The sequence below is a fragment of the Penicillium verhagenii genome, assembly GCF_028828195.1.
Source record: "Penicillium verhagenii strain IBT 33310 chromosome Unknown utg000007l_segment0_segment0, whole genome shotgun sequence".
NCBI classification, from domain to species: Eukaryota; Fungi; Ascomycota; class Eurotiomycetes; order Eurotiales; family Aspergillaceae; genus Penicillium; species Penicillium verhagenii.
In genome coordinates this window covers 2,825,930-2,848,076 of record NW_026643171.1, presented here as the reverse complement: position 1 = coordinate 2,848,076, position 22,147 = coordinate 2,825,930, and the positions used below count along the sequence as shown (strand labels likewise).

The 22,147-nt window shown below is 49.1% G+C and overlaps 10 protein-coding genes across 10 annotated transcripts; 3 read left to right on the top strand and 7 right to left on the bottom strand.

Moving 5' to 3' along the window:
• Positions 1-45: 45 nt before the first annotated feature.
• Positions 46-1,071, bottom strand: N7466_007721 (LUC7 domain-containing protein; the record flags this gene model as incomplete). Its single annotated transcript, XM_057167110.1, has 3 exons — positions 46-528; positions 599-930; positions 1,029-1,071. 3 exons carry the CDS (start codon positions 1,069-1,071, stop codon positions 46-48), a joined length of 858 nt encoding a protein of 285 aa, XP_057020151.1.
• Positions 1,072-1,518: 447 nt separating this feature from the next.
• N7466_007720 (uncharacterized protein) lies at positions 1,519-2,011 on the bottom strand (the record flags this gene model as incomplete). The annotated part of the gene is made up of 2 exons (XM_057167109.1): positions 1,519-1,752; positions 1,820-2,011. 2 exons carry the CDS (start codon positions 2,009-2,011, stop codon positions 1,519-1,521), a joined length of 426 nt encoding a protein of 141 aa, XP_057020150.1.
• Positions 2,012-2,607: 596 nt separating this feature from the next.
• Positions 2,608-4,036, bottom strand: N7466_007719 (putative MFS monocarboxylate transporter; the record flags this gene model as incomplete). Its single annotated transcript, XM_057167108.1, has 3 exons — positions 2,608-3,510; positions 3,570-3,807; positions 3,867-4,036. The coding sequence occupies 3 exons, from the start codon at positions 4,034-4,036 to the stop codon at positions 2,608-2,610; spliced, it is 1,311 nt and encodes a 436-aa protein (XP_057020149.1).
• Positions 4,037-5,060: 1,024 nt separating this feature from the next.
• On the top strand, positions 5,061-6,040 carry N7466_007718 (DUF3716 domain-containing protein; the record flags this gene model as incomplete). The annotated part of the gene is made up of 3 exons (XM_057167107.1): positions 5,061-5,068; positions 5,117-5,260; positions 5,320-6,040. The coding sequence occupies 3 exons, from the start codon at positions 5,061-5,063 to the stop codon at positions 6,038-6,040; spliced, it is 873 nt and encodes a 290-aa protein (XP_057020148.1).
• A 646-nt stretch (positions 6,041-6,686) lies between these two features.
• Positions 6,687-7,525, top strand: N7466_007717 (uncharacterized protein; the record flags this gene model as incomplete). Its single annotated transcript, XM_057167106.1, has 2 exons — positions 6,687-6,735; positions 6,930-7,525. 2 exons carry the CDS (start codon positions 6,687-6,689, stop codon positions 7,523-7,525), a joined length of 645 nt encoding a protein of 214 aa, XP_057020147.1.
• A 3,746-nt stretch (positions 7,526-11,271) lies between these two features.
• On the top strand, positions 11,272-12,078 carry N7466_007716 (Secreted thaumatin-like protein calA; the record flags this gene model as incomplete). Its single annotated transcript, XM_057167105.1, has 1 exon — positions 11,272-12,078. The coding sequence occupies one exon, from the start codon at positions 11,272-11,274 to the stop codon at positions 12,076-12,078; it is 807 nt and encodes a 268-aa protein (XP_057020146.1).
• Positions 12,079-12,900: 822 nt separating this feature from the next.
• On the bottom strand, positions 12,901-14,622 carry N7466_007715 (putative tannase; the record flags this gene model as incomplete). Its single annotated transcript, XM_057167104.1, has 1 exon — positions 12,901-14,622. The coding sequence occupies one exon, from the start codon at positions 14,620-14,622 to the stop codon at positions 12,901-12,903; it is 1,722 nt and encodes a 573-aa protein (XP_057020145.1).
• A 1,764-nt stretch (positions 14,623-16,386) lies between these two features.
• On the bottom strand, positions 16,387-17,648 carry N7466_007714 (uncharacterized protein; the record flags this gene model as incomplete). Its single annotated transcript, XM_057167103.1, has 2 exons — positions 16,387-17,055; positions 17,118-17,648. The coding sequence occupies 2 exons, from the start codon at positions 17,646-17,648 to the stop codon at positions 16,387-16,389; spliced, it is 1,200 nt and encodes a 399-aa protein (XP_057020144.1).
• Positions 17,649-18,616: 968 nt separating this feature from the next.
• Positions 18,617-19,522, bottom strand: N7466_007713 (uncharacterized protein; the record flags this gene model as incomplete). The annotated part of the gene is made up of 1 exon (XM_057167102.1): positions 18,617-19,522. One exon carries the CDS (start codon positions 19,520-19,522, stop codon positions 18,617-18,619), a length of 906 nt encoding a protein of 301 aa, XP_057020143.1.
• Positions 19,523-20,023: 501 nt separating this feature from the next.
• Positions 20,024-21,656, bottom strand: faeB-2 (putative feruloyl esterase; the record flags this gene model as incomplete). The annotated part of the gene is made up of 2 exons (XM_057167101.1): positions 20,024-21,264; positions 21,320-21,656. The coding sequence occupies 2 exons, from the start codon at positions 21,654-21,656 to the stop codon at positions 20,024-20,026; spliced, it is 1,578 nt and encodes a 525-aa protein (XP_057020142.1).
• Between the last annotated feature and the right edge of the window lie 491 nt (positions 21,657-22,147).

The following is a 22,147-nucleotide window of genomic DNA, read 5'->3' as shown; positions in this document are numbered from 1 at the left end:
CAGATTAAAAGCACCACATCATTCAAAAGGAATTTGAGTAACCAATCACCATCGTCCACCACCACCCCGGCGTCTGTATCCTCCACCTCCACCACCGCCCCCACCATATCGTGGACCACGGCCAGCGTTTGCGCGACCACCTGCACTGTAGGGATCTTCCTCTTCGTGCTGACGCACGGGGGGTGCGCGACCTTTCAGCTCAGTGCTAAGCTTCTTCCAAGTCTTGCGCATATCCGAGTATCCCATATGCATCTTTCCGAAGAAATGATCGGCCAGTCGACGGTCGTTGTCCAGCCGACTGAGGTAGGCGCCGCAGACGTCGCAAACTTGAAGCTTCTGGTGGCCGGAGGGACCAGAGGTATCCTGCAGGTTCTTGAGGTCGCGTTCAGCACTCTCCTTCTGGTGCTTAGTTGTGCGGACCTTATGCATTTCATTCATGGCCATTGCGACGGAGCCTGTTTCGCCGAGAACGGAGACCTCCAGGAGGCCGGTGTTAATTGTGTTGTTGAGGTCTGCGATTTGCTTGAGCTATAGCGAGAGGGGGAAAAAATTAGTACTGTCACAAACGTGTACACTGGTTTCCATTTCCAAAGCCTACCAGGTCGTTCGTCTGTCGGATCTCATCTGGGGTTTTCTCTAGTCGGCGTTGGGCCGTGTCGATCCTCCGGTCACAGTCATCAATGTACTTTTGCATATCGCGCATGTAGTCGAAATCAAAGCCCCATTTCGCCTTCTCTGCTGTTGAAGCTGCATCGTACTCGGTTTTCAATCCCTCGCTATGTACTTTCGGGCATGGGCCAAGATCTTGCTTGGTGTTGGTGAACAGGTCGTGCGGGCAGGTGCCAACGAGGTAGGAGCGGCAGACCTTGGCGTCTGTGATTGAAAGCTGGGAATTGCGACCATGGGCACTGGCTCCAATGAGTTGGTCCGCTAGACAGAAGGTTGACGTTAGCTTGATTCGGCAGACTTGCTGGAGTTGCTTATTTGAAGCTGAAATGACGAATGCTCCGACGCGGGGAGTGACTTACCGCCCATAAGCTGCTCAAGCAATTTTCTCTGTTCCGCCGCCATGATTAAATGCGTCAACACGATACGATAATTGAAGGTGACGAGATCTCTTTAGTGGATTGGGAAAGTAGAAGGCCGGAGGGTTTTTTGATGCTGGCGCCAAGGAAGGCGGTGAGGCGCGACGATCGATAGCACTTGAAGCTACAGCCTCAAAGTTATGAGCAATCATAACACTGCTTTTCATGAGAGTATGTATGTGAACTTCCTTTATCTCCTGATGGCTTCAGCTGGATATTCTCAATTTTGTTCCTCAATTTCATTTCTCAATCATAACTACAATTGTTTATTTTCGTGATTCATTCCTACTAGTATTTTACATCATTTTGCCCAGGAGCCCCAGGGTGAAGGCTTGAAACCTGTCTTTAGCCGCCACCATAATTTCATATATATGTTGCAACTTGAGGCACTCGTGAAAGATGACTGTCAGTCATCGTATGTGTACCTACATACTTACGCTCCAAGCACATTTCTGAAAGTGCCCCAGCCAGGCATAGTGTCCGAGCCGCCAGGCTTATGGGTCATAAAGCTATGATCTTCACTGGCACACGTCGGTTCACCATGTGCACTCATCGGCTTGGTGCTAGCAGCGGCATCATCTGCACGGCTCAGGAAATGGTATTTGGCATGAGTCTTCTGCTCTTGCAGACCAAGTGCTTCTCCCATTGTTCCACGTGCGTTTGGGGGCTATTGATTCGGAGATGGTGAGTGAGTAATTTGCCTCGGATAGTGAGTCTTAAGGTGAATGACATACATCGACATGGCCCCATCCCTGACGAGGCTCCTCGGCTGCATCTGGCCCCCCACCTTCGTGAAATCCGCCTTTCTTGAAACCGACATCTCCCCAGCCGGAACCTCCCCCTACATTGTTGGCTGGGGTGGGTGTGGCGCTGGTACCGCCGGCGACGGAGGTGGCAGGATGATTGTGGATAGGAGACTCGGGCATATTCAGTGTAGAATATTGATCGAATTTATCAATGTTAGATTGTATTGCTTAAGAAATAGTAAGTGGGGTCAAGATTAGGAAAGAAGAAGGAAATAGTATTCAAGCTTGGTACATGTAAACTTTCCAGAAAGCCGTGATGGCAAATTTCAAGCTTTCCCCTAATCATACCTGATCTCAAAGACCTTTGATATCATGGTTATTTGGAATCTTGGATCGAGCCACCCAAATGAAGTCATTATGAGCTTTGAACATCCATGTTGTTATTGGGCAAAAGTTCAGCTCAGTCAGCAACCAAGATGAACACAGGCCCCTGCTCCGTCATAGTTTTCATAAGATTCAAGAGTTGCGAATTAAAATAAGCCCGGTCAATACGCAGCAATCGATCGGGCTCCTCTAAGTTTGAAATGAAATATGGGGTAGCCATATCTGACTCTCAAGGGCCCGTTACGTCTGAGTGGGGACAGCTCTGTGACGGCTGCCCATCATACTAGTACTTTTAGAAAATTGAAACAAATTACAAATTACAAATATCGGTTGATGCGAAAGTTTTGGTTATGGATCTCTCTAGGCTTTAAAAAGTTGACCGATCTCAAGTGTCAACGAGGATTATCACGATCATATCTGATCACCTTTAATACTGGCCAAAATTGTAATAGGATAGCTCCCATCATCATGCACCCCGCAAAGACCTGGGCCCGTAGAAAATAAGCCGTGTCAAGATTGATCAATGCTCCGGCAATCGGTGACCCGGCCAGCGCACCAAACGACGAAATCCCCCACATCATGCCTAGGCGAGTGCCCATATAGCTGGGGTTTGGACAGAAGACAGGATGTGCAACAATAGAAGTCGGAGCTGTCACAAGCACGCCACTCAGAATTCCCCAGTAGCAGGCCCACACAATAAATCCAGCAATGTTGGTGGCGGCAATCCAAGTGAACATGGCAACAGCCGAGGCGGCAACACAGAACACCAAAATGAAAATTGGCTTCACATATGCAACGAGCAAATTGGGAAAAACGCGCCCGAAGACAGATGATCCGTTAACGATAGCGACCATGTAGAAAGCAAGACTGGTCGTTGTATGCACGGTTGTCCGAGCGTAGGAGGCGACATAGAAGATTGGAACGTAGTAAGCCATCATAACGCATGTAAGCGACACCGCGAAAAGCATAAATGGAGGCTCACGGAACGCCGTCCAGTCGATGAGGCTGCGTGCTCGAGATTGATGGCCCGGCCGGCGACAGAGGATTGAACAGGCGATGATGGCCATCAAAAGGCTTACAAAAGCGATGCAGCGCACTGCCCACGGAAAGCCAATTCTGGGTTGAAGCTGGCGAAACATCACGGGGAATATGACAGCGCCGACACTTGATCCAATTGACGCACATCCGATCGCGATGGGGCGTTTGGTAGTGAAGCTTGTTGACACCACTGTCAGCGCTGGGATATAGGAGATGCCGCCACCCAACCCGATACAGAAGCCTTGCGCTAGAAGGATCTGAAGTACTATTAGTGACGCTCATCTCGTCTCATCCACAGTGTTCGTTTATTCATTACCTGATAGTACTCGGTGGCAAGACTGGTCATCATCAACCCAAACACCGTGAAGAAACTCCCGGTCACAATCAATGGGCGCAAATATCCCGAATCAACCAATGGGCCCGAAACTATACCGACCATCGGGATCAGCGTCGCTTGGATACTTCCCACCCAAGAAATCGCCGAAGGTGATTGGCCAGACAACAAGCTAGTCTCATAATACTCCTGGAAGGCGCCATAGGTTGTGAGGATTCCCCTATGAGTCCATTAACGTCGTGAACAGCAGATGGGTTGAAAACAGAAATGAAAACCGACCATGAATTAACAAATACACAAAACAGAGCTACCACAGCCAGCCAGGCCTGCAAACCGCCATTGATCTTTGGTTTGGCGAGTTCATTGTGTTGAGTGTCGATTTTCGGCTCTGTTGCTGTAAATTGTCGCCGGGAACTGTTTTCATCTCCTGGGGTTATCTTCTCTGTCATATTCGTAACCTTTCCTTCACTCACCACCCCAAGGTGCATTTAGGACAACTAGACCCTTTTAAAGACGGGGATTTACCCCGATCCTCCACAGTGGGGGCCCGTTCATTAGTTGACTGTAGTTATGGGGTTTCTCTTAGTCACACGAATGAGGTGCCAGTTTTTCGGTTGGCACGGCAGTCATTAGCCGAGCTCTACCGATGCTCCAGATCGAACGATGATCTCCACGGTGACCTCCGATGGGCAAAGTGAGGAGCCAGTTGAAATTCTGGGTGTTTGACAGACAAGGTGAAAACATTCAAATGTTGCAAGAAAACATTGAAAGTCACCTACAGTCAATATAACAAAAGAAGCTGGATACTACATGTAGCCGAGATAGAACTTTCTCAGTGCTCACTGAGGACTGTGGAAAGTTCTAAAATCCAAGAAGGTTGTTCAAAGTTGTATATAAACGAGGAAGTATATACAACACCGAATCCTTGAGACTGCACGTATCCAGATGTCTACGGTGCAATGAATTTATGCAAGCGTACATGGTACATCCACATGTAGGAATAATCCCGAGCACTGAGAAAAGCAAAAACTCCAGACATCTTGTCACCTACTACCCTGTGAAGGCATACCTAAGTACTAGTAGACTCAATATCCGAGACACAAATTGGTGTAAATAGTATGCTCAGTACTCGAGAAGGGTACATTTGGATACTAGTACCTGGTGACAGAGCTTCGTGGAGCCAATAAAGCTAATCTTCACTTGGCTCTGACTTATGTAAATCCATATTCATGTCAATAGCCTGCATCTCCAGAAAGGTTTGAAGACCACATGCATGTTTGAGTCATATCAGGCTCTACCTAGGCGGCATTCAAACTGAAAGTTACATATTGCAAGGTTCAAAAGTTCACGTTTCTTCTCAATCGTCTTTTGTTGTTCTTCTTCTCCCATCTCTCTCTTCTTTCCCATTCCCACCTTTCACCCTATACCTTCTCACAATCTCACTTCAATATTTCTTCTCCTCGAACCATCACCATGACTGAGTATATCTCTTTTCCGTCTATCTGATATTTTCGTACTGACAAATCCAGTTCCGGTGTTACTGATTCTTTGCCTATTGTGAAGGATTTCGCAGAGCAGACAAGCCCTCACGTCCAGAGATTCATCACACCACCGGAAACCATGAAAGACAATACTTCGCCCGCCTCAAGTACTGCGCACTCGATTCTGATGCTGTATGGACTGCCTTTTTCACGTGATGCTGCGCAGATGAATTCTAATTTGAGATCAATAGGGGCTATGCCCAACTAGCTTCACAGGGTATCGCGTTGCCTGAAGGCCTGCCGGCGCCAGGGTCCGTGGCACCAGGAGACTGGGCACGATTTATCACTCAAACGCCTTTCCAGTTCGGAACGGGGATGCATGGTCAGACATTACGTGGCCAACTCCTTGAAAGAATTTTAAAGATGAGACCCGTCAATGAGCCAGTGATCAGGGAGAGGTACAAGAACCTTTGGAACGCTGAAAGGTTTTTCAACCGCATAAACGCGAGCCTGACAAATGTGGAGGCTGCGGTAATGCAATGTGTTGGAGAGGCGATCATGGATCCGGATAAAATGTGCAAGCACTGTCGCAGATCTTGTGGCCCGTTTGCCTTTTGCGTGCGTGTTGATGGAGTTAAGCAGTGCGCGAACTGTCATTGGGAGAGGTTTGGCCACCGATGTTCATTTAGCACCAAGCCCACCAAGCCCACCAAGCCCACAAAGCCCACAAAGCCCTGGAGCCCAAAGCCAAAGCCACTTCTGAAGTCCAACGCCCCTGTGCTGGAGGCTCTTAAGGACCAGGACAAGGAAATCTCGGATCTTCGTACTTTGAGAGCTGAGATTACCAGGGACATGAGAGATTTCCAGAAGGAGTTTCTCGAAGGAGCGGATGAACGTTGCGTGCAGGCTTTCGATAAGATTAGTGACAAGACTCTTGACTTTTTCACTCGCATGAAGGCTCTTTCGAAATAAGATCATGTTCCCCGCCGTCTTCACTAGATGGTATTGAGGGTGTTGCGAATGTTCTTTTGAATTGTCCAATTGATGAATGTTGAGGTGGGGAAAACGGACTAAAGCATCTAGCAGGATGAAACGACTTGATTTGTATGCTATTTTTCCACAATGTGATCCTGTTCATTTCTTTTAGACCTCGCAAAAAGAAGTAATCTAATACTTCTTTGTGTTACAATAGCGCTGCTTAGCAATAAAGGGCGATAATATACATATGGTAAAGGGAGACAACATTGAATAGTGATTTTTTTTATTCTCAATCATCTCTGTCTCTTTCCATTGAAGACTGGCTCCTACTACCAAGTTAGCACCTTTCAATATCGAATTGTTTCTTACCTTGTTCAGGGTTCGTGTCTTACTCCTTTCGTCACTGCAAATATTCACTTCTGACTTTCCAAGGTTTTTGCCAACCTCTCTCGCTCAAACTTTGGCAGCTCTTGTCTTTTCGGTTCTGTCGACAACACAAAAGCTTCCAACTATTTCTTTGACCTATCTCTCTCCTCCATCATCCTGACAAGTTATCGATCTTCACTACTCCTTCTCTACCACTCACACCCCTCGGGCTTTCACTTAACGTTTTCCCCCTAGGAGAACGCGGAACCCAATCATGACCCAAAAGATTTCCCACGGGTCCCTGCACGCTTGGGATGGCGGAGGTAAGTTTCAATCCCTGACATTGCTATGATTTGAACAGATATTGATATTCTGCATATTTTATAGATGCGTCTCCGGTACGTGACTCCAAACCACACAAGAAGAAGTGTCCCAAGAAAAATTACAGCTGGAGTTACGCTGGTTCTGATTCTGGTGTGTTCCAACCCCTGAGCCTATAACGTTACGATATGAAAAGGTACTGATCCCATTACAGAACGTTCTGACTGCAAATGTTGGGGCGACTGTGACAGCGACTTTCATGAAACCGACTCCAAGGCAAATCAAACTTGGAAGGACACCGACCCTCTCAGTGAAGGACCCAACTGCTGGAATCAGTGGAATGGCATTGAGCATACCGGTTGTTGGAAAGACGACAATGAAAAGCCTACAGCGGACGACGATGGAAAGAAGTTGCAGGAAGAACTGAAAAGTCTGTGTACAAAGCTCGGGGAATTTTGGGCCCAGAAGGGAGAGGAAGACCAATCGTTCTCTCAGATGGGCGCAGCCTCTACCGGTATCATTGAGTCGGTAGCCCCACTTATGGAAGAGGCAAAAGGGCTCTGCCTCATTGCTTCTGAGATCAACTTCAAAGTGAATTGTATGATGGTACAGCGCAACCATCGAAATTCGATGAAGGGCCATATAGGGGACCTGAGTTTCCTCATCACATCACTCGATAAATCTGCCGTTCAATTGGACACAGCCGCACGGAAGATCACTACGGAGGTCTTGAATGCGAACGCGGCTATGGTCAAGATGAATGCTGCCTCTTTTGACTGTTCTGAGCAGTAATTGAGCAGATGGAAATGGGTCAGATGGAAATGGGCTTAAGGTGATTCGTGACATGGAGCGATGGAAGAAGATGTTTAGGGAGCCTGTAAAGGCCTGACTTGCACAGATTTTCGTATCTGAAGACCAACGAAACATACAAACAGGAAAAAAAGGGAAAACGAAGAAATGAAAAAAAGAACCACTGGCACTTATGATACATTGAACGTTCAAATGTTCGCATGATAACCGTCACAGTTTGCTGGAAACAGCCCTCAAGTGACTGGTCATCGCGCAGTTGATAGCAAGTCTTGATAGCACGTGGTGGTGAAGAAAGAAAAGTTCTCAAAGCCGCCTACACATGCATGCTTCTGCCATGAAACGTAGAAGAATTCGAATATCTACTAGTAGGGAGAACGTATGCAGAATAATCGGGTGTTATAGTTTCAACGTTACTGAAGGCTTGGGCAGAGCCATTGATTGATGAATACTTGATTGAGGACTTGTACTTTTGTAGGCCTCATAATCATCATCAAAGGCTAAGTAAACTGGCCAATTTGCACAATTCGGAAAAAGGGAACCTTGGCTGCACACATGTGCATGTGGAACAACCAACAACATTGAAGATCGCAGGCATCTCAGCGATCAACAGCCAAAAGTGTCTCGGAGCAGATATAGACTTTGCGCACCTATTTTCAGCGCTAGGCTGCCTCATATAAATTGAGGCTTAGAAGGTTGAGAAAACATTAGTGGGTTGTTTTGGTTAGGTCGCGAGCTAGCGTGTGCTAATAATAATTTTTGCCCCCGTGCACCGTGATTGCCCTTCAAACTTCCTATTGTAGATGTTCCGTACACTGGAGGTTGAATCCACCTTAAACTTTCATACCAGTGAAAAAAAAAAAGAAAAAGTAGATTGTAGAAGGCGTGAATGCGTGACAGAAAAGGAAGGAGAGATGGGATGGAGCCTGGAGGTAGGGTGCTTGGCTAAATTGTCGGTGGCAGTTATCAAGAGTGACCTCGGAACTGCAGGCATGGCTGGAAAGGGGTAACTGGGTTAGTAAAACTTGTATAGCAAAACGGTTGGATTAGCTAGTTGGACATGCCATCTGGGCATGTGTATATTGTATGGCTTCGAACTTCGATGCTCTGTGGCGTTGGAAACTGTGAGATCTTGTGAGAGCAGCTGCCGGAAGGCACCTGGCGTATGGAATTTCCAAGTGGCAAGTCAATGCCGCGGTATCCGGAAAGTACCTGAGTAGGTTTTCATGGGAATGGCGTTGACCTTCTTCTTCTATAGGCAAGCGAAAGAATGATCTCCCACAGGAGGCTTTTCATGAAAAATAACATGTCTAGCAGTGGTAGGCAACTTCAAGTCAGCGGATGAGTGATATGTATAGATAGACCTTTCCCCTGAGAAATCAAATATATCACTGTTAACTATACAGTACGGAGTGCTAATGAAATCGTAAGAAGCAGGATTGCCGAAGAAAAATCAACTAGACTAGGAGGCTAATGAAAATACCCTCGCTTCAGGCTAGTAGATGCACACACATACATGACCCCTCTCAGGGGGAAGAACGTAATCAAGCATAGACCGAGTACGTAGAACGGGTGGTCAATTCGTCCCGTACACTCTATGCCCAATTTCAAATCCAAGAAAAACCGATCCACTCCGATGAATGTATTCGTGGCCGTGAGAGTGTACAATGAATACGGGAGTAGTCGGCAGACAACAATATGACTGTACCTCCCGGCCGAAGCTCTCGGATGAGGTGTCTGCCGTTCACCGTTCGTTTCTCCGTCAGGCATCAACCCTGACAGGAACCAGCATTGCCACACGCTGTTAATTATGCGTTGGCAATTCCCTGACCTCTCTACTCTCGAGTGACTCAACCTAATCATTTTTCTTCTTTTTCTGATGCCTTCTGGCTGACTTTACCCGGTGACATGGGTGCGGTGGATCGAATGGAAAGACTTCCCGCTCGTGACGTGGCCAAGGTTATACGAAAGGACTTGGGAATCAATAGTGTGCAAATGCGATAGATGCATTACGACGGTAATTCCAAGATAAGCTCGATTATTTCTTTTGATTTCTCCAAGTTGTATGGCGACTTGTAAGCTAAGTAATAGGAAAGCCTTGGCAGGAGAAACGATTTCCCCCCCTTTCTTGTGTATACTATTAGTAATGGGAGAAATAGTTGACTCAGATGTTCATCAGAGGCAAATTTCATTCCAAAAAACCCCTCAATCCAACTTTTCATACAGTTGTACATGTTCAGCCCTAAGCGAGTAGAAGCTGCATTGATCATTGGACAGAATCGACCTATATAATGCAAAATAAAAAGAGAAAGCCTGGAACGTAGGGTAAAAAGTACAAAAAAAAAATTCAACCTCAGATCGGTCAGCCATGGGTTGCCTGTGCGTTCAGGAACCCAACTCACATGATTGGGCGACGATCGTATGTTGATCCACTACAAGGAAGGTTCAGTTGCCACCGCACCAACTCTTGACTTTGACCGACTTTGAGTGCAATGCGATTCGTGGATCCAGACCACTCTATTCCATGGACGCCCCTCGCAGGGTATTCCGGTACCTGAGTACCTGAACCTTACAGTCTGCATGAGATTGACACATGGCGAATGTCCCGGGGATCCGACACGTCTGGTTGACCTCCCGAATAATAACCAAACTTGTCATTTTTGTGTATTTATTTATCTCACCTCATTTTATCTCATTTTATCTCTCGTATACTCCCTCTGTTGGATCCCCATACGACCTGTATAAAACCATCTCGGTAAGCGAAACTTCCAAAAATATTGGCCAGGCCCGTGATGGAGGCGGGGCTCGACATCCGATAAGCGGGTGAGAGGGCTCGCACAAGTCCGGTTCCCCACAGAGAAGAACAATGACGAGTCATCTTTTCTTCTTTTGCGTGAAAATTCACTGAATCAACGTCCATGATTCCTGATTGGGCTCCACTTTCAAACAAATCTTCCCCCAAAATCTCCCAAAACTCGCGCTCTCACCGAGGTTTTAAGTGGTTCCTGAACGACCCGAGCGCCCCAAAACCGGTGGAGGTCCGATCTCCATTGTCTCCATTCAGATACGTTCCTGGATCCTCCAGCGAATAATAAGGAAGAGGACCGTTAGGCAGGCAGGCCCCCCTGAAAGTCCGGGCCAACCATAATTCTTGAGCGATCTCGGGAACTCAGGAACCAGATGGGGCGTAGAAAGGCTTATGGCGTCTAGATTGTCAAGATGAGGCCCCATTAGTGGATCAGTTGAATAGATTAGAACGAATTGGAGCGCGTACTTATATTTTTAGGAGGAAAAGAAGGGAGAAAATGAGAAAAATAAGAAAAATGAGAAAATGATGTTTTTTTTTGGGTAAATTTCCCTTTTGTGTGTTTCAGGTTTTCTTTGGTCAGAGAGAGGGGGCGCGCTCTTCTCCACCCCGAACATAAAGAGCTGACGACTTTCTTCCCTTTTGACCCTTTCTTTTTTCTTTCCTTCCTCACCTACTGTCCATCTTTCGATCCGAATCCCCGGTCCCTCATTCATTTGAATCCCATTGAAATCGAGGCTGAGCCTACTTTCAATATCCAATCCTTATCCAACCCAGCTCTTTGTCTGTAGAACAGACGCTCAACCTGACCGGTCCCTTTCGATCCAATTCTTTATCCTCGATACCCACCAGTTCAAACAATTGAACTGTTCAACCCCTGTTGATCTCCAAATAAGATCTCACAAAAACCCCAAACTCATTCACTATGCGCGTCATCGCTGCCCTTGGCTTCGCCGCCCTGACCGGTCTGGTCTCGGCCCACCCCCACGGCCACGCTCACCACCACGAGAAGCGTGACATTGTTGTCGACGTCGTCACCGAGATCGAGTGGGTCACCATCCACCCCGAGGCCGCTGTCGCCGAGGCTACCACCACTGCCGCCGCCGCTACCTCCACCGAGGCTGCCGTCGTGGTCCCCACCTCCACTAGCGAGGCCTCCATCGTCCAGCTCGCCGTCCAGGTCCCCTCCACCAGCTCGGCCGCTACTGTCCAGCCTACCCCCATCGCCAGCTCCACCTGGACCACCTCTTCTTCCGTCGTCGCCAGCTCCACCTCCGACGTTGTCGAGACCGCCACTGCTACCGGCGGCTCCGGTGTCAAGGTCGTCAACAACCTTTCCGAGACCGTCTACCTCTGGACCACCTCCAACGTCAGCGAGGACATGGTTACCATCGAGTCCGGTGACCACTACTACGAGGACTGGCAGATCAACTCCGACGGCGGTGGTATTTCCGTTAAGATGTCCACTTCCACCGATGAGTCTTCCGTCCTGCAGTTCGAGTACACCAAGGAGGACGAGACTATCTGGTGGGATATGTCTTCCATCAACCTGGAGAAGACTTCCCTGTTTGTCCAATACGGTTTCGCTGTTACCTCCAACGATGCCTCGTGCACTACTGTCACCTGTGATGCTGGTGATGCCGACTGCTCTGAGTCATACCAGATGCCCGATGATGTCGATACTCTCAGCTGCGCTTCCAGCGCTGCTTTCATCTTGGATCTTGGTATTTAAGTGTGCCGATGATGTCGATACTACATCCACTTTTATCCTCTCATTCATTCATTGTGATTTATTCTTTTTGAAGAACATCTTTTCCATACCTTGATCAAAGGTTCCCAAAAAAGTAAATGTGCTTTTCTTGAATTTTTTTTATTATCTTTTTCCCACGGGAATCGATACGCGCTTAGATACACACGAATAGACATGACGTTATGCATTCATGAAAAAATCTCCTCGTCGACTTACAATTGTAGGCTATCCAAAAGTTCAAATGATTTGCCAGTAGTCGTTCCATGGTCGGTTACTTGCGGTTGTCAGAACTTTGCTCTCTCCCACGCCATGATATCTAACCTTAGGACACCTTGGTAGGATTCGATATCTGAACCAATATTTCCAAGATAATCAAGGGTCTCAATCATAGATTGTCGATGGAATTGACATTCCAGTCGTCATGCTTAAGTTCCCAACTAAACCCCTGGATCCACTTTCCATGTGGAAGGCTGAAGCCGCTGGACCTATTCCAGAGTTCTTCTACGTTACATTCTTTACACCTTAAATCTATGTAAAGTCCGACCGACTCAACATTCCAAGTTTGAGTACCCTAGTAGACGAACAAAATTCTCAAGAAAAAAAAAGTGGGGTTGGTTATATTGGTCGGTGATAATTCACTTCAATTAAAATAAAAGTATATCCATGAAAGAGAAAATTCGACTCAATAGCCTAGCTAGTATCCGTGGTAGGCAGTCTCCAAAGAAAAAGAAAAGAAAGTAAAGCAACACATGTCACTCCAACTATAAATCACGATAAATAGATTCACAGGTCTGCATCTAGCGCTTAGTACACAGGGACCTTGAAGGCAGGGAACTCGTAAGTCCAGCTGTCGTAAGAAGCCTTATCGAAGACACAGTCAAAGGTAGAGTTGTTCTTCCAGAGAGGACGCTTGGGGAACTGGCACAGCATCTGGGTCTCGCCCTCGTAATCACCGGAAGAGACGGTGGCATTGAGACGCGAAGGCTTAACACCGTTCTCAACCCAGTTGATCATGATCTCCATGTTGTCCTCGGGGTAAGGACCGGGCTGGAGGTCGTTGGTTCCACAGTGAGCGGCACCTGGAACAAGGTAAAGCTGGTACCAGTCCTGGAGCTTAGCGAGGCTCTTGGAGCCAGAGAGACCAGGGTACATGATGTCGCGGACAGACTGCCAGTAGTGGACGGAAGAAGCGGTGGGGACACTGGGGTCCTGCTCTCCGTGGTAGTGGATGAGCTTACCGCCGGACTGCTGGAAGGTGGTGAGGTCGGGGAGGGAGGTTTGCAGGGAATCCATGTAGCGGACCATGGCGGTGTTCATCCACTCAACCATGGTATCGTAGGTAACGCCGTCGAAGGAGGAGAGGTTATCGAGGTCGAGGAGCTCGACGAACTTGGCGACGAACTCACCGCCGAGGGAGGTGATATCCAGCTCCCAGGCATCGGTGTTGTTGTTCCACTGGGTCTCGGCGTCGGAGAACTCGGATCCGATCTGCCAGGCCAGGTAGGCGCGCTCACCCTTGCTGTTGTGGAGACCATCGATGATGCCCTGGGCCACGGCGACATCATTGGCATTGACGGTGCCGTTCTGGGCGGGCTGGTAGGAGCTGGTGCTACCCTCGGCGCGCTTGCTGAAGCCGAATCCGAGAGAACTGGCGGTCTCAGCGGCGCAGTAGTAGCTCTCGCCGATGATGGAGGTGAGGTTGAAGTTCAGCTGGCACAGGTCACTACGAGCAATGACACCGTCGGTACGGCCGTCGAGAGGATCGCAGGCAGCAATGGTGGCATTGACGATCTTGGCCAGGGCACAGGGGGGAGGGTAGTAGTCGAGGGTGTGCTCGACAGCGTTGGGGAGCAGGTGGTTGACCTGCTGCTGACCGTAGCGGAAGGCGGGAGCACCGGTGATGGCACCGTCATACTCGTCTCCGTAGCGCTGGATCTGGCTCATACCCTCACGGCCACCATCGGAGCAACCCTCGTAGTAGGTGTAGAGCTTAGAGCTGGCAGACTGGCCATAGAAGCCCTTGGTGAAGTACTTGCCAAGCTTGGTCAACTCACCCAACGCCTGGTAGCTGAACATGTAAGTGGCATCCCAGTTGATAGAGCCATTTCCATAAAGGGCAACCTCGTCGTAGGTGGTACCGTCCAAGGCATCGTAGCCAGCAGAGGAAGCACCACCGACGGCGCCATACTCTAGACCACCGGTAGAGTCGGAGCTCAGAGCGTAACCACCACCTCCAGCAACGTAGAAACGCTTCTTGTAGTCGGAGGGCTCGGGGAGGGCGTACTTGACGACAACGGTGTCGCCCTTGCCGGGGTGGGTGTAGGTCAGAGTGACATTGCAGTAGCTGTAGGAGTCACTGGTGGCGGTGTTGGCGGTGGACAGTGAAGGGACAAGGTTGATGCCCAGGATAGTGCCGTTGGAAGGCAGAGCAGACTTCACATTGGAAACGGTGCACACGTCACTGAGGGAGGTAGCACTGGCCGCAGCGGCGAATGCCACGGCAGAGGCGCCTGTCTGGAGACGCATGGTGAATCAGATATGTAGAAGGAGTGAATGTTTTCTAAAGAGTGACTTGGAAAATATGCTCTGTAGATCACGAGCAGACAAGACTCGCTCTTATAAGTCTTTGCGCAGTCTATGGGCCCGTTTATCCCAAACGACTAGCCAAGGTCAGGAACACGGCCAATTTTCCTGTTTGGGGGAAATTGGTTGATCCCACGCTGATCTCCCGCATAGATTGAGTACTAAACCATGAAAACCGAACCAGAGGTGGCTCACGGGCTCCTCCTGGACTCTGCGAGCTCTCCTGGCGTCGTCATCTTGTGTCCAAACACGGCGCCAAGGCTAGGCCACATGTTTGGAATATGACAGGACAGGAAAATTTGCCGGGTACGCGTGTTCAGGGTCAAACAACGTTTACGGCAGTGGGAGCGTTGTTTCGTCAGGGAAAATAAAGTAATCAAGGGCTTAAACTATGAGGTAAAGAACAAGATCAGTGGAAACGTTGATCAGCCAATGACGAACTCTTTCAGTCAATAGTGGAGTCATTCTATGCTTGTGATTCCTTGATAAAATCAGACTAAGATTCAAAGTTGGGCGAGGACGCGAATCGGGTAAAATCATGTCCGGCTTGGCTTGGGATCTGCATAGTCTAACTGCGCAAGAAAGTTATCAAAATCGGGGGAGAGCTCGGAGAGTGCGTAACCGATGTTAATTGACTTGCAAAAAGAGTGGAGCTGCCGGCCCCTGGACGACCGTGGTTCCTAGGCTCACGCCACGTTGACCAGCAAAGGACTGCAAGTTGACCCTTTCATCGGCCATTTTCCGCCCATCCTCGAGCAGGACGATCGGAGATTTGAGCCACTGTGGTAGATTGTATCCACTTGGTGTGGTGTTTTAAGGGTGTCAAGGGACTCCATACGGAGTAGATAGTACATGTTTGAAGAAAAAAACGTATATTCTTTCACTGAACCCTTTTGATATGAGCAGCGGAGGGTTGCATTTTGGTATATTGACGCACCGTCTTCTTTGGCCTCTAGATGGTGGAGAGTCGATGAGGACGCGTCGCATTATGCATACCTCGGAGGCCTAGTGCACTAACAAGGTTCCTGGTACTCTGTATGCGTAGACTATCTACGGAGTAACTTCAGGACCTTTTCCTTAGAGCGTCAGCCGTCATGGACTCACGGCACTTCATTTTGACCTTGCTTGATCAGGTAAGTGGGTACTTGCCAGTGGGTAGAGAGATGGATGTTTGTTGTCCGTAGGTGGCTGAAGTACGGAGTAAAAGCGACGGAAGATCCACGACCTTGGTGAAACTTGTTCCAACGTGAACAGTCCTTTCAGCCGAAATTTGATCCTGGATTCGTGCCTCTTTTCCAGTACTAGCTTGAGAGAAACGAACCAGCCACTCACTGTATTTAACTAATGAACCGCCAAGAATGAGCGAAGGTTACGAAGCTTGTCACCTTGCTTGGTTTAATGGAACGAGTTGCCCCGCAGTTGACTACGTATGTTTTACCTCGAAGATTCCACAAAAATCGATGAAAATATGCTCAGCTGCAAAGCTTGGCAGTAAGTAGGAGTGATAGATCCAGGCAGATGTATTCAGGATGCGGAATGTATTGACAGCATGTAGGTTCATGGAGACGATGCACGATGGGGATATCAAGTTGCAAAGCATAAGGTAAGAACAGTGTTTTTTTTTTCGTGTCGTGAGCAATGCAAAACAAAAGAAATTCATGAAAGTCGGAGTATAAAAGCTGAGATAAAGAGCAGTAGTAGAGTCAATCACTCCTCAACTTGATCTGCCCAGCTTCCAGACACCGGGGACATTGTAGATTCAAGGCTTTCCATTGACGGGGGTAGTTTGACAGCCGCAGCTGGTTTCTCGGATGCTTCCACAGTATCTTCTGAATCCGCCGATTTCTTGCCCACAGGGAGAGCTGGAAAGTCGGCTTCATCATTAATGGATGGCTTGTTTGGTTTTTGGCGGTCGGATTGATCTTTAGAGGACGAACGTTCCTGTGGACCTCGCGAAGGACCACGACCACGTCCCCCACGGCCACCTCGTCCACGTCCGCGGCCAGGGGTGACGTGGCTTGTAGGGTCGTCTGACAGCCCATCAAAATCTCGCCGCACATGTCCAGCCACGCCACCATGCATACCCCGGCGGTATTGGCTCCCCCCACCACGGGGATTATAATCATCTTCGCGTTTCTCCGAATCCCACTCACGCCCGGTCTGTGCCTTGAGCTTACGTTGACGATTCTGCTCACGCTCCTTATCCATCACACGTCGACTTGCGAGTTCTTCGCGTCGCTTCTTGGCTGCGATCTGCTCGCGCTCCATGAATGAAGCCTGATCAGCTTCAGCGCGGGCATGGGCGGCGGCTTTCTTGATGGCATTCTCTTTAGCGGCGGCGATACGTTTCGCAAGCTCTACCTCGGTAAGTTTCACCTAGTCAGGTCAGTCAAGAAGCACTTTGTACGGTCAACATGAGCTTTTTTCTCGACACTAACCTTTTTCAAACCACCGGTTGCGCTTCGATCTCCACGGACAGCCGGGACTTTCGGTGCATCGGCGCCATTGGCTGCAGCGGCAGCGTCTTTTTTGCCCTCTTCATTATTAGCGGTCTGTGGCTTCTCCCCCTCTTCTCGCTTGTCTGTGGTCTCTGCGGTGGTGGCAACAGGGCTGACTTTTGGCGCTGACGCTGGCATATTCACAGGCGTCTTCTTCCGCGGGGTACTCTCTGCAGGCTTTGTGTCCGCCGCCCATCTGGAGTCCTGGAGGCTGCGCCCTTGTTTCGGCCGACCGCCGCGTCCACGGCCTCGCTGAGAAGTGTCACCCCGCTGCGAACTGCCACCCCGCTGTGAAGTCTCTCCACGCGGAGACGGCTGCTTTTCTGGTGGCGTAACCTCCGGTGGTGGCGTGGGTTCAGGCTCGGAGATGACGACGACTTCTGTCTGCACTTGTTGATCATCTGCTGACACTGGGATGATTTCGTCGTCGAAGAGGTCGTCGGCGCCCCGAGTCTGGGCAAACTCGTCCATGTCTGCGATTTCGAATAGATAGGATCGACGTACGTAAGAGTGCGATTGAAGCCCTGAAGCAAATGCGACGATTGAGTTTTTGGAACAGAAAAAAAGTACGTCCGGTAGTAAACTGCGAGCGCAATCCGACTGTTTCCAGCCCCCTCTTGAGGGGAAGAGTGACCCGTGCGGAGACTAGCGTTGCTAGGCTGGGGACTGGTGGGTCATGGACTGAAAGTTCAAATGACGATGGAAAATCGAGCAAGGGAAAAAATAGACAATAACAATGTAATTGTATGGAAATTGGAGGGGTGTCAAAGGAAAAAAGAGACCTTTCAAGAGATGAGGCAAGAGGCAAAGGGAAATTGGATACAATCAACCCGCGGTTCCAACTTTGGAGGCTGCAATGGAGGCAAGGCGGTGAGATGAACCATGCAAACTGTACAGTGTAGCTTATTTTGCCGATCGCTAAGGTACGCGCGGCATAGAAGCATCTACTATGTACCTCCAGGGCTGCATAAACCCCCCCAAACTTACCCAGTCATATGGGTTCAAATGTTGGCATATCTGCTACTATTACTACTAGGACGTACACATATACTTAGATGCCAGGTGGAGATCATCTGCGCATGTGGACACTCGTTCCTTGGATCAGGATATATACATATGTATGTACGTACACCCACACATTAGTATAGTAGGACATACACAAGCATATCTCGAAGTTCAACGGCACATGTAATCAATTGATCGAAGAAATGATGTATATGTAAACGGTCTAAAAGTTCTACTATTTTTCTTTTTCATAGCGGCTATGTGGGTATCTAGGGTCAACTGGTCCTAGGACTCAATTCAATGTTGCTGGGCAGTACCTCGGTACATACCTCAAGAAAGTACTAGTCAAAGGTACCAACTTTTAACCCTTTAGACCAGTTGACCATGGTCAACTGGTTACACCAGTCTACCCTTCACATCCATCAATTCAATGTTTAGACCTCAAACCTACCCTTGTTTTCCTCCAACCACTGGCGAAATCTTGTCGGTTCCCTCCCGGTATACCTCTTCACATTCCCCAAGGCCTGCTGGTACCCAGCCTCCTTAAAAAAAGCTCCAGGATTCATTGTGACATCGTTAACAACCCATCTCGCAGCAAGCTCCTGAACCCCATGCTGAATCATCCCCGCCTTCATCTCTTCACCCGAAATCCTCGTCGTCTTAACCTTCTTACCCAAAACCTCCCCAATCAAGTTCACAGCACCGGCAATGGTAAGTCGTTCTTGCCCAACAAGCGGAACAACGTTCTCCGACGACATACCCCTCGCCAGAATGCCACCACAAACAGACCCTATATCCTCCGGCGAAATATAATCGAACTCCGCATCCGGATTGGCGTGCCTCACCTCACCCTGCGCAACCCCGTCCTTGAACCAAAGTGCGTTGCTTGCAAAGAAAGCAGGTCGGACAGCGACAAAGTTCTTCGTTCCAAAGACCTCAGCTAGCGAGATCTCAACTTGGCCATGTTGGTAGGGGATCGCGTCGGAGGGTGGCGCGGCGCTGGGGTCTTCGCTGACGGTGAAGCTGCTCAGTAGCACGACGAAGGTGATACCGGCTTCTTTTAGGGCGACAAGGCTTGCGCGCATGTGGTCTTCTGTGCCGAAGATCACATAGAGGTATGCGACCGTTGCGCCGGTCTGGCGGACTGCTGCCGTAAGGGTGTCGGGCTTGGTGAGATCCGCTTGGACTTTTTGGGCCGGGATCCCGGCTAGGGTGGGGATGGACTTGGTGGGGTCTCGGACGGCGAGAGAGATCTCGGCGCCATCGTTATGGGCTTGCAGGGCTGCTGCGGAGCCGGTAGCCCCTGTGGCGCCGAAAATGATGACTTTGTTGGGGGCCATGGTGGGTGTAAATTTGGAGAGTGGTTAATGTTTGATGATGAAATTGACTTTGGAGATCTTGAGGAAGATGGTTTCTTTGCAGAATTGGGTAAGACTTTGGGTTTTATGAGAGTTTTGGTTTATTCGTTTTGCTTTCGATGAAAAGGCTCTGGCCTCTTGGTGGGGGCACTCGATTCATAAGCTGCAAGCATACAACCTACAGTAGAGCTCATATTTGTTGCACTCCGCATGAGTGCGACTCACCGCACTCGGTGTTTGGGGCGCCGATCGGAGTTAGTAAGTAGGAATTCATTTTCCCGACGTCATTGTATTTCGAATTGGTAAACGGTCATGCTATTCGAATTATGGTCTACACTGGCTACGAAACGATATTCAATGTTGATTGCCGAGGTTCATTCTCTGCTAGTGACGGGTACATAGTAGTAGTAGTAGTAGTAGTCTTATACAGATTGCATTGATCGTATCTACACATTCCTGGCATAAGTCATCCCTTGAGGGAATCTAAATACACTCCCAAGAGTTCTCATCGGTGTAGTTTCCAGGTCCCTTGAACACATTGCGACGAGGCCAGCGACAGTGCTTGCGCCAGTATTCTACAGGGGTACCAGCTCCATCCTCGAACTTGGCTCCACGAACCGTCTCGGGCGCAACACCTTCCTCAACCCACTTGACCATGGCCATAAGCACATTGCTCTCAGGGTCACTGCTAGCATAAGTGCTGGTACCCTGACCAATACCATACGCGCCATTTCCAGTACCACAATGGCCCATGCCACTGATAGTGAAAAAGCGGTAAAATTCGTCCAACTCGGAGGGTGGGAGGCCCATGGCCTCAGAAACATGGGAATAGTACCATTTCGAGTCTTCGGAGCTGATGATCGCATCCATCATACCATGGTAATGAAGGACCTTGCCACCGCTCTTTTGGAACGGAGAAAGATCACCATCCCAGGTCTGAATGTTGTATGGGTTTTGAGCTAACGCAGCTGCGGCATCTTTTACGGTGAAATTGCCACTCCAAGATGGGTTGTTATAAACGACGTATCTGAACCAGTCCAGACTGTACGAAAAGGGTTCACCGTTGTACATGATTTCTGCGGCTAACTCCTCAGACCCGGGTTGCATTCGTCGGTAGAGCAGCTCGCCGTTTTCTCCATACAAAGGCGAAAGTACTTGGTTTGCGGTGTTGACCTGGGTGCTTGTAAGGCAGCTGGTGGTGTTTGTCGCATTTTTGGGACAAATCAGAGTCTCGAGGATTGGCAGGCAGAGATCTGGGTCTTCGATGATGTCGTCTTTCGCTCCATCAATCGTGTCACATTGGCGGATAATCTCGTCATGGACGATCCCCCATTCAGCAGCAGTAAGGAATGTATCGGAGGTTGAATCCCCTGTGATGGGGTAGAAGTGCGCGCTCCAGGAAATCAAGTTGACAAAGTTGATAGCCGGTGAGCCTGCAACGACACCGTCAAAGTCATTAGGGTACTTCTGGACCGACTTCCATCCCTGTCTGCCACCCGTCGAGCAACCCATATAATAACTCTTGTCGAAACCTTCATCATAGAAGAGTTTGGTCAGTTTCTTGCCGACCACAACTCCAGTGTGAACAGATCGGTAGGCAAAGTCTTCAATAACTTCTGGGTGGTGATAGAAGGGCTCTCCAGAGGTGCCGTTGTGTCCGTTGTTTGCTCCGACCGTGGCGAAACCCATCTGGGCAGTATAGGCGAGATCATAGTATTGGATGCCTAACAGTGTGTTAGTCAAAATGGCTGATTGAGTCCACGATTCAATGCTACTTACAGCCTGAAAGACCTCCATTTCCAGTGCTGAGGAAGCGACCCTTGTATTCGCGGGGGAACCAAGCTTCGAGAGTGATTTGACTGCTGCTGGACGTGTTCACGGCCATTGCAACTCTGCAAAGGTCGACACCGACTGCTTGGTACGATGCATCACAGGTGGATGGATTGTCGGCCAAGGAAAGATTGGTTCCTCCCTGAATATATTCGGCGAAATTAACGTGGACATTGGGTATGTTGATCTTATCAGCGAACTGAGCACATTTTTTCTGGAATGCATCCTGGCTGGCAGAGGCCACGGAGCCCAATGCCAGAAGGGAGAGTGCAGAAAGCCAGGCCATCGTGTCCGATTCGCGTTGTTGAGCTTATGTAGGCCATCATTAGCTGCGGAAGGAGCTGAGCTAAATAGCTCGCGTCGAGTCCTTCTGACCTCATCGGCTCGGTGTGAAGGTGACGATCGGTAGGTAAAAGCCAAGCATTTCCCGGGTATTTACATGGAAAGAAACAGAAAATAGTGGAGACGGGTACTAGGGAAAAGCCGAGGATGTCCCGGGGGGTGGCGGGGGGTGCAAGGGTAGATCAGCAAATCCACGAGATGGAATTGGACGAAGAGGTACCCGCTAAAACATAATGGGCATAAGACAAATACAGAGTGGAAAAGTCATTGGCAAGAATCAATGATGAAAAACAGTCAGAAAACCCCTGAGAACCTTTTTGTTACTCCGTTACCCTCAATCCCCCCCCCCCCGTCCCTGCAACAAATCCGGGGTCTCCACAAAACGCGGGGTATCATTTCCTCATCCGGTGGCAAGGCTATTGTTTTCGGCATTTG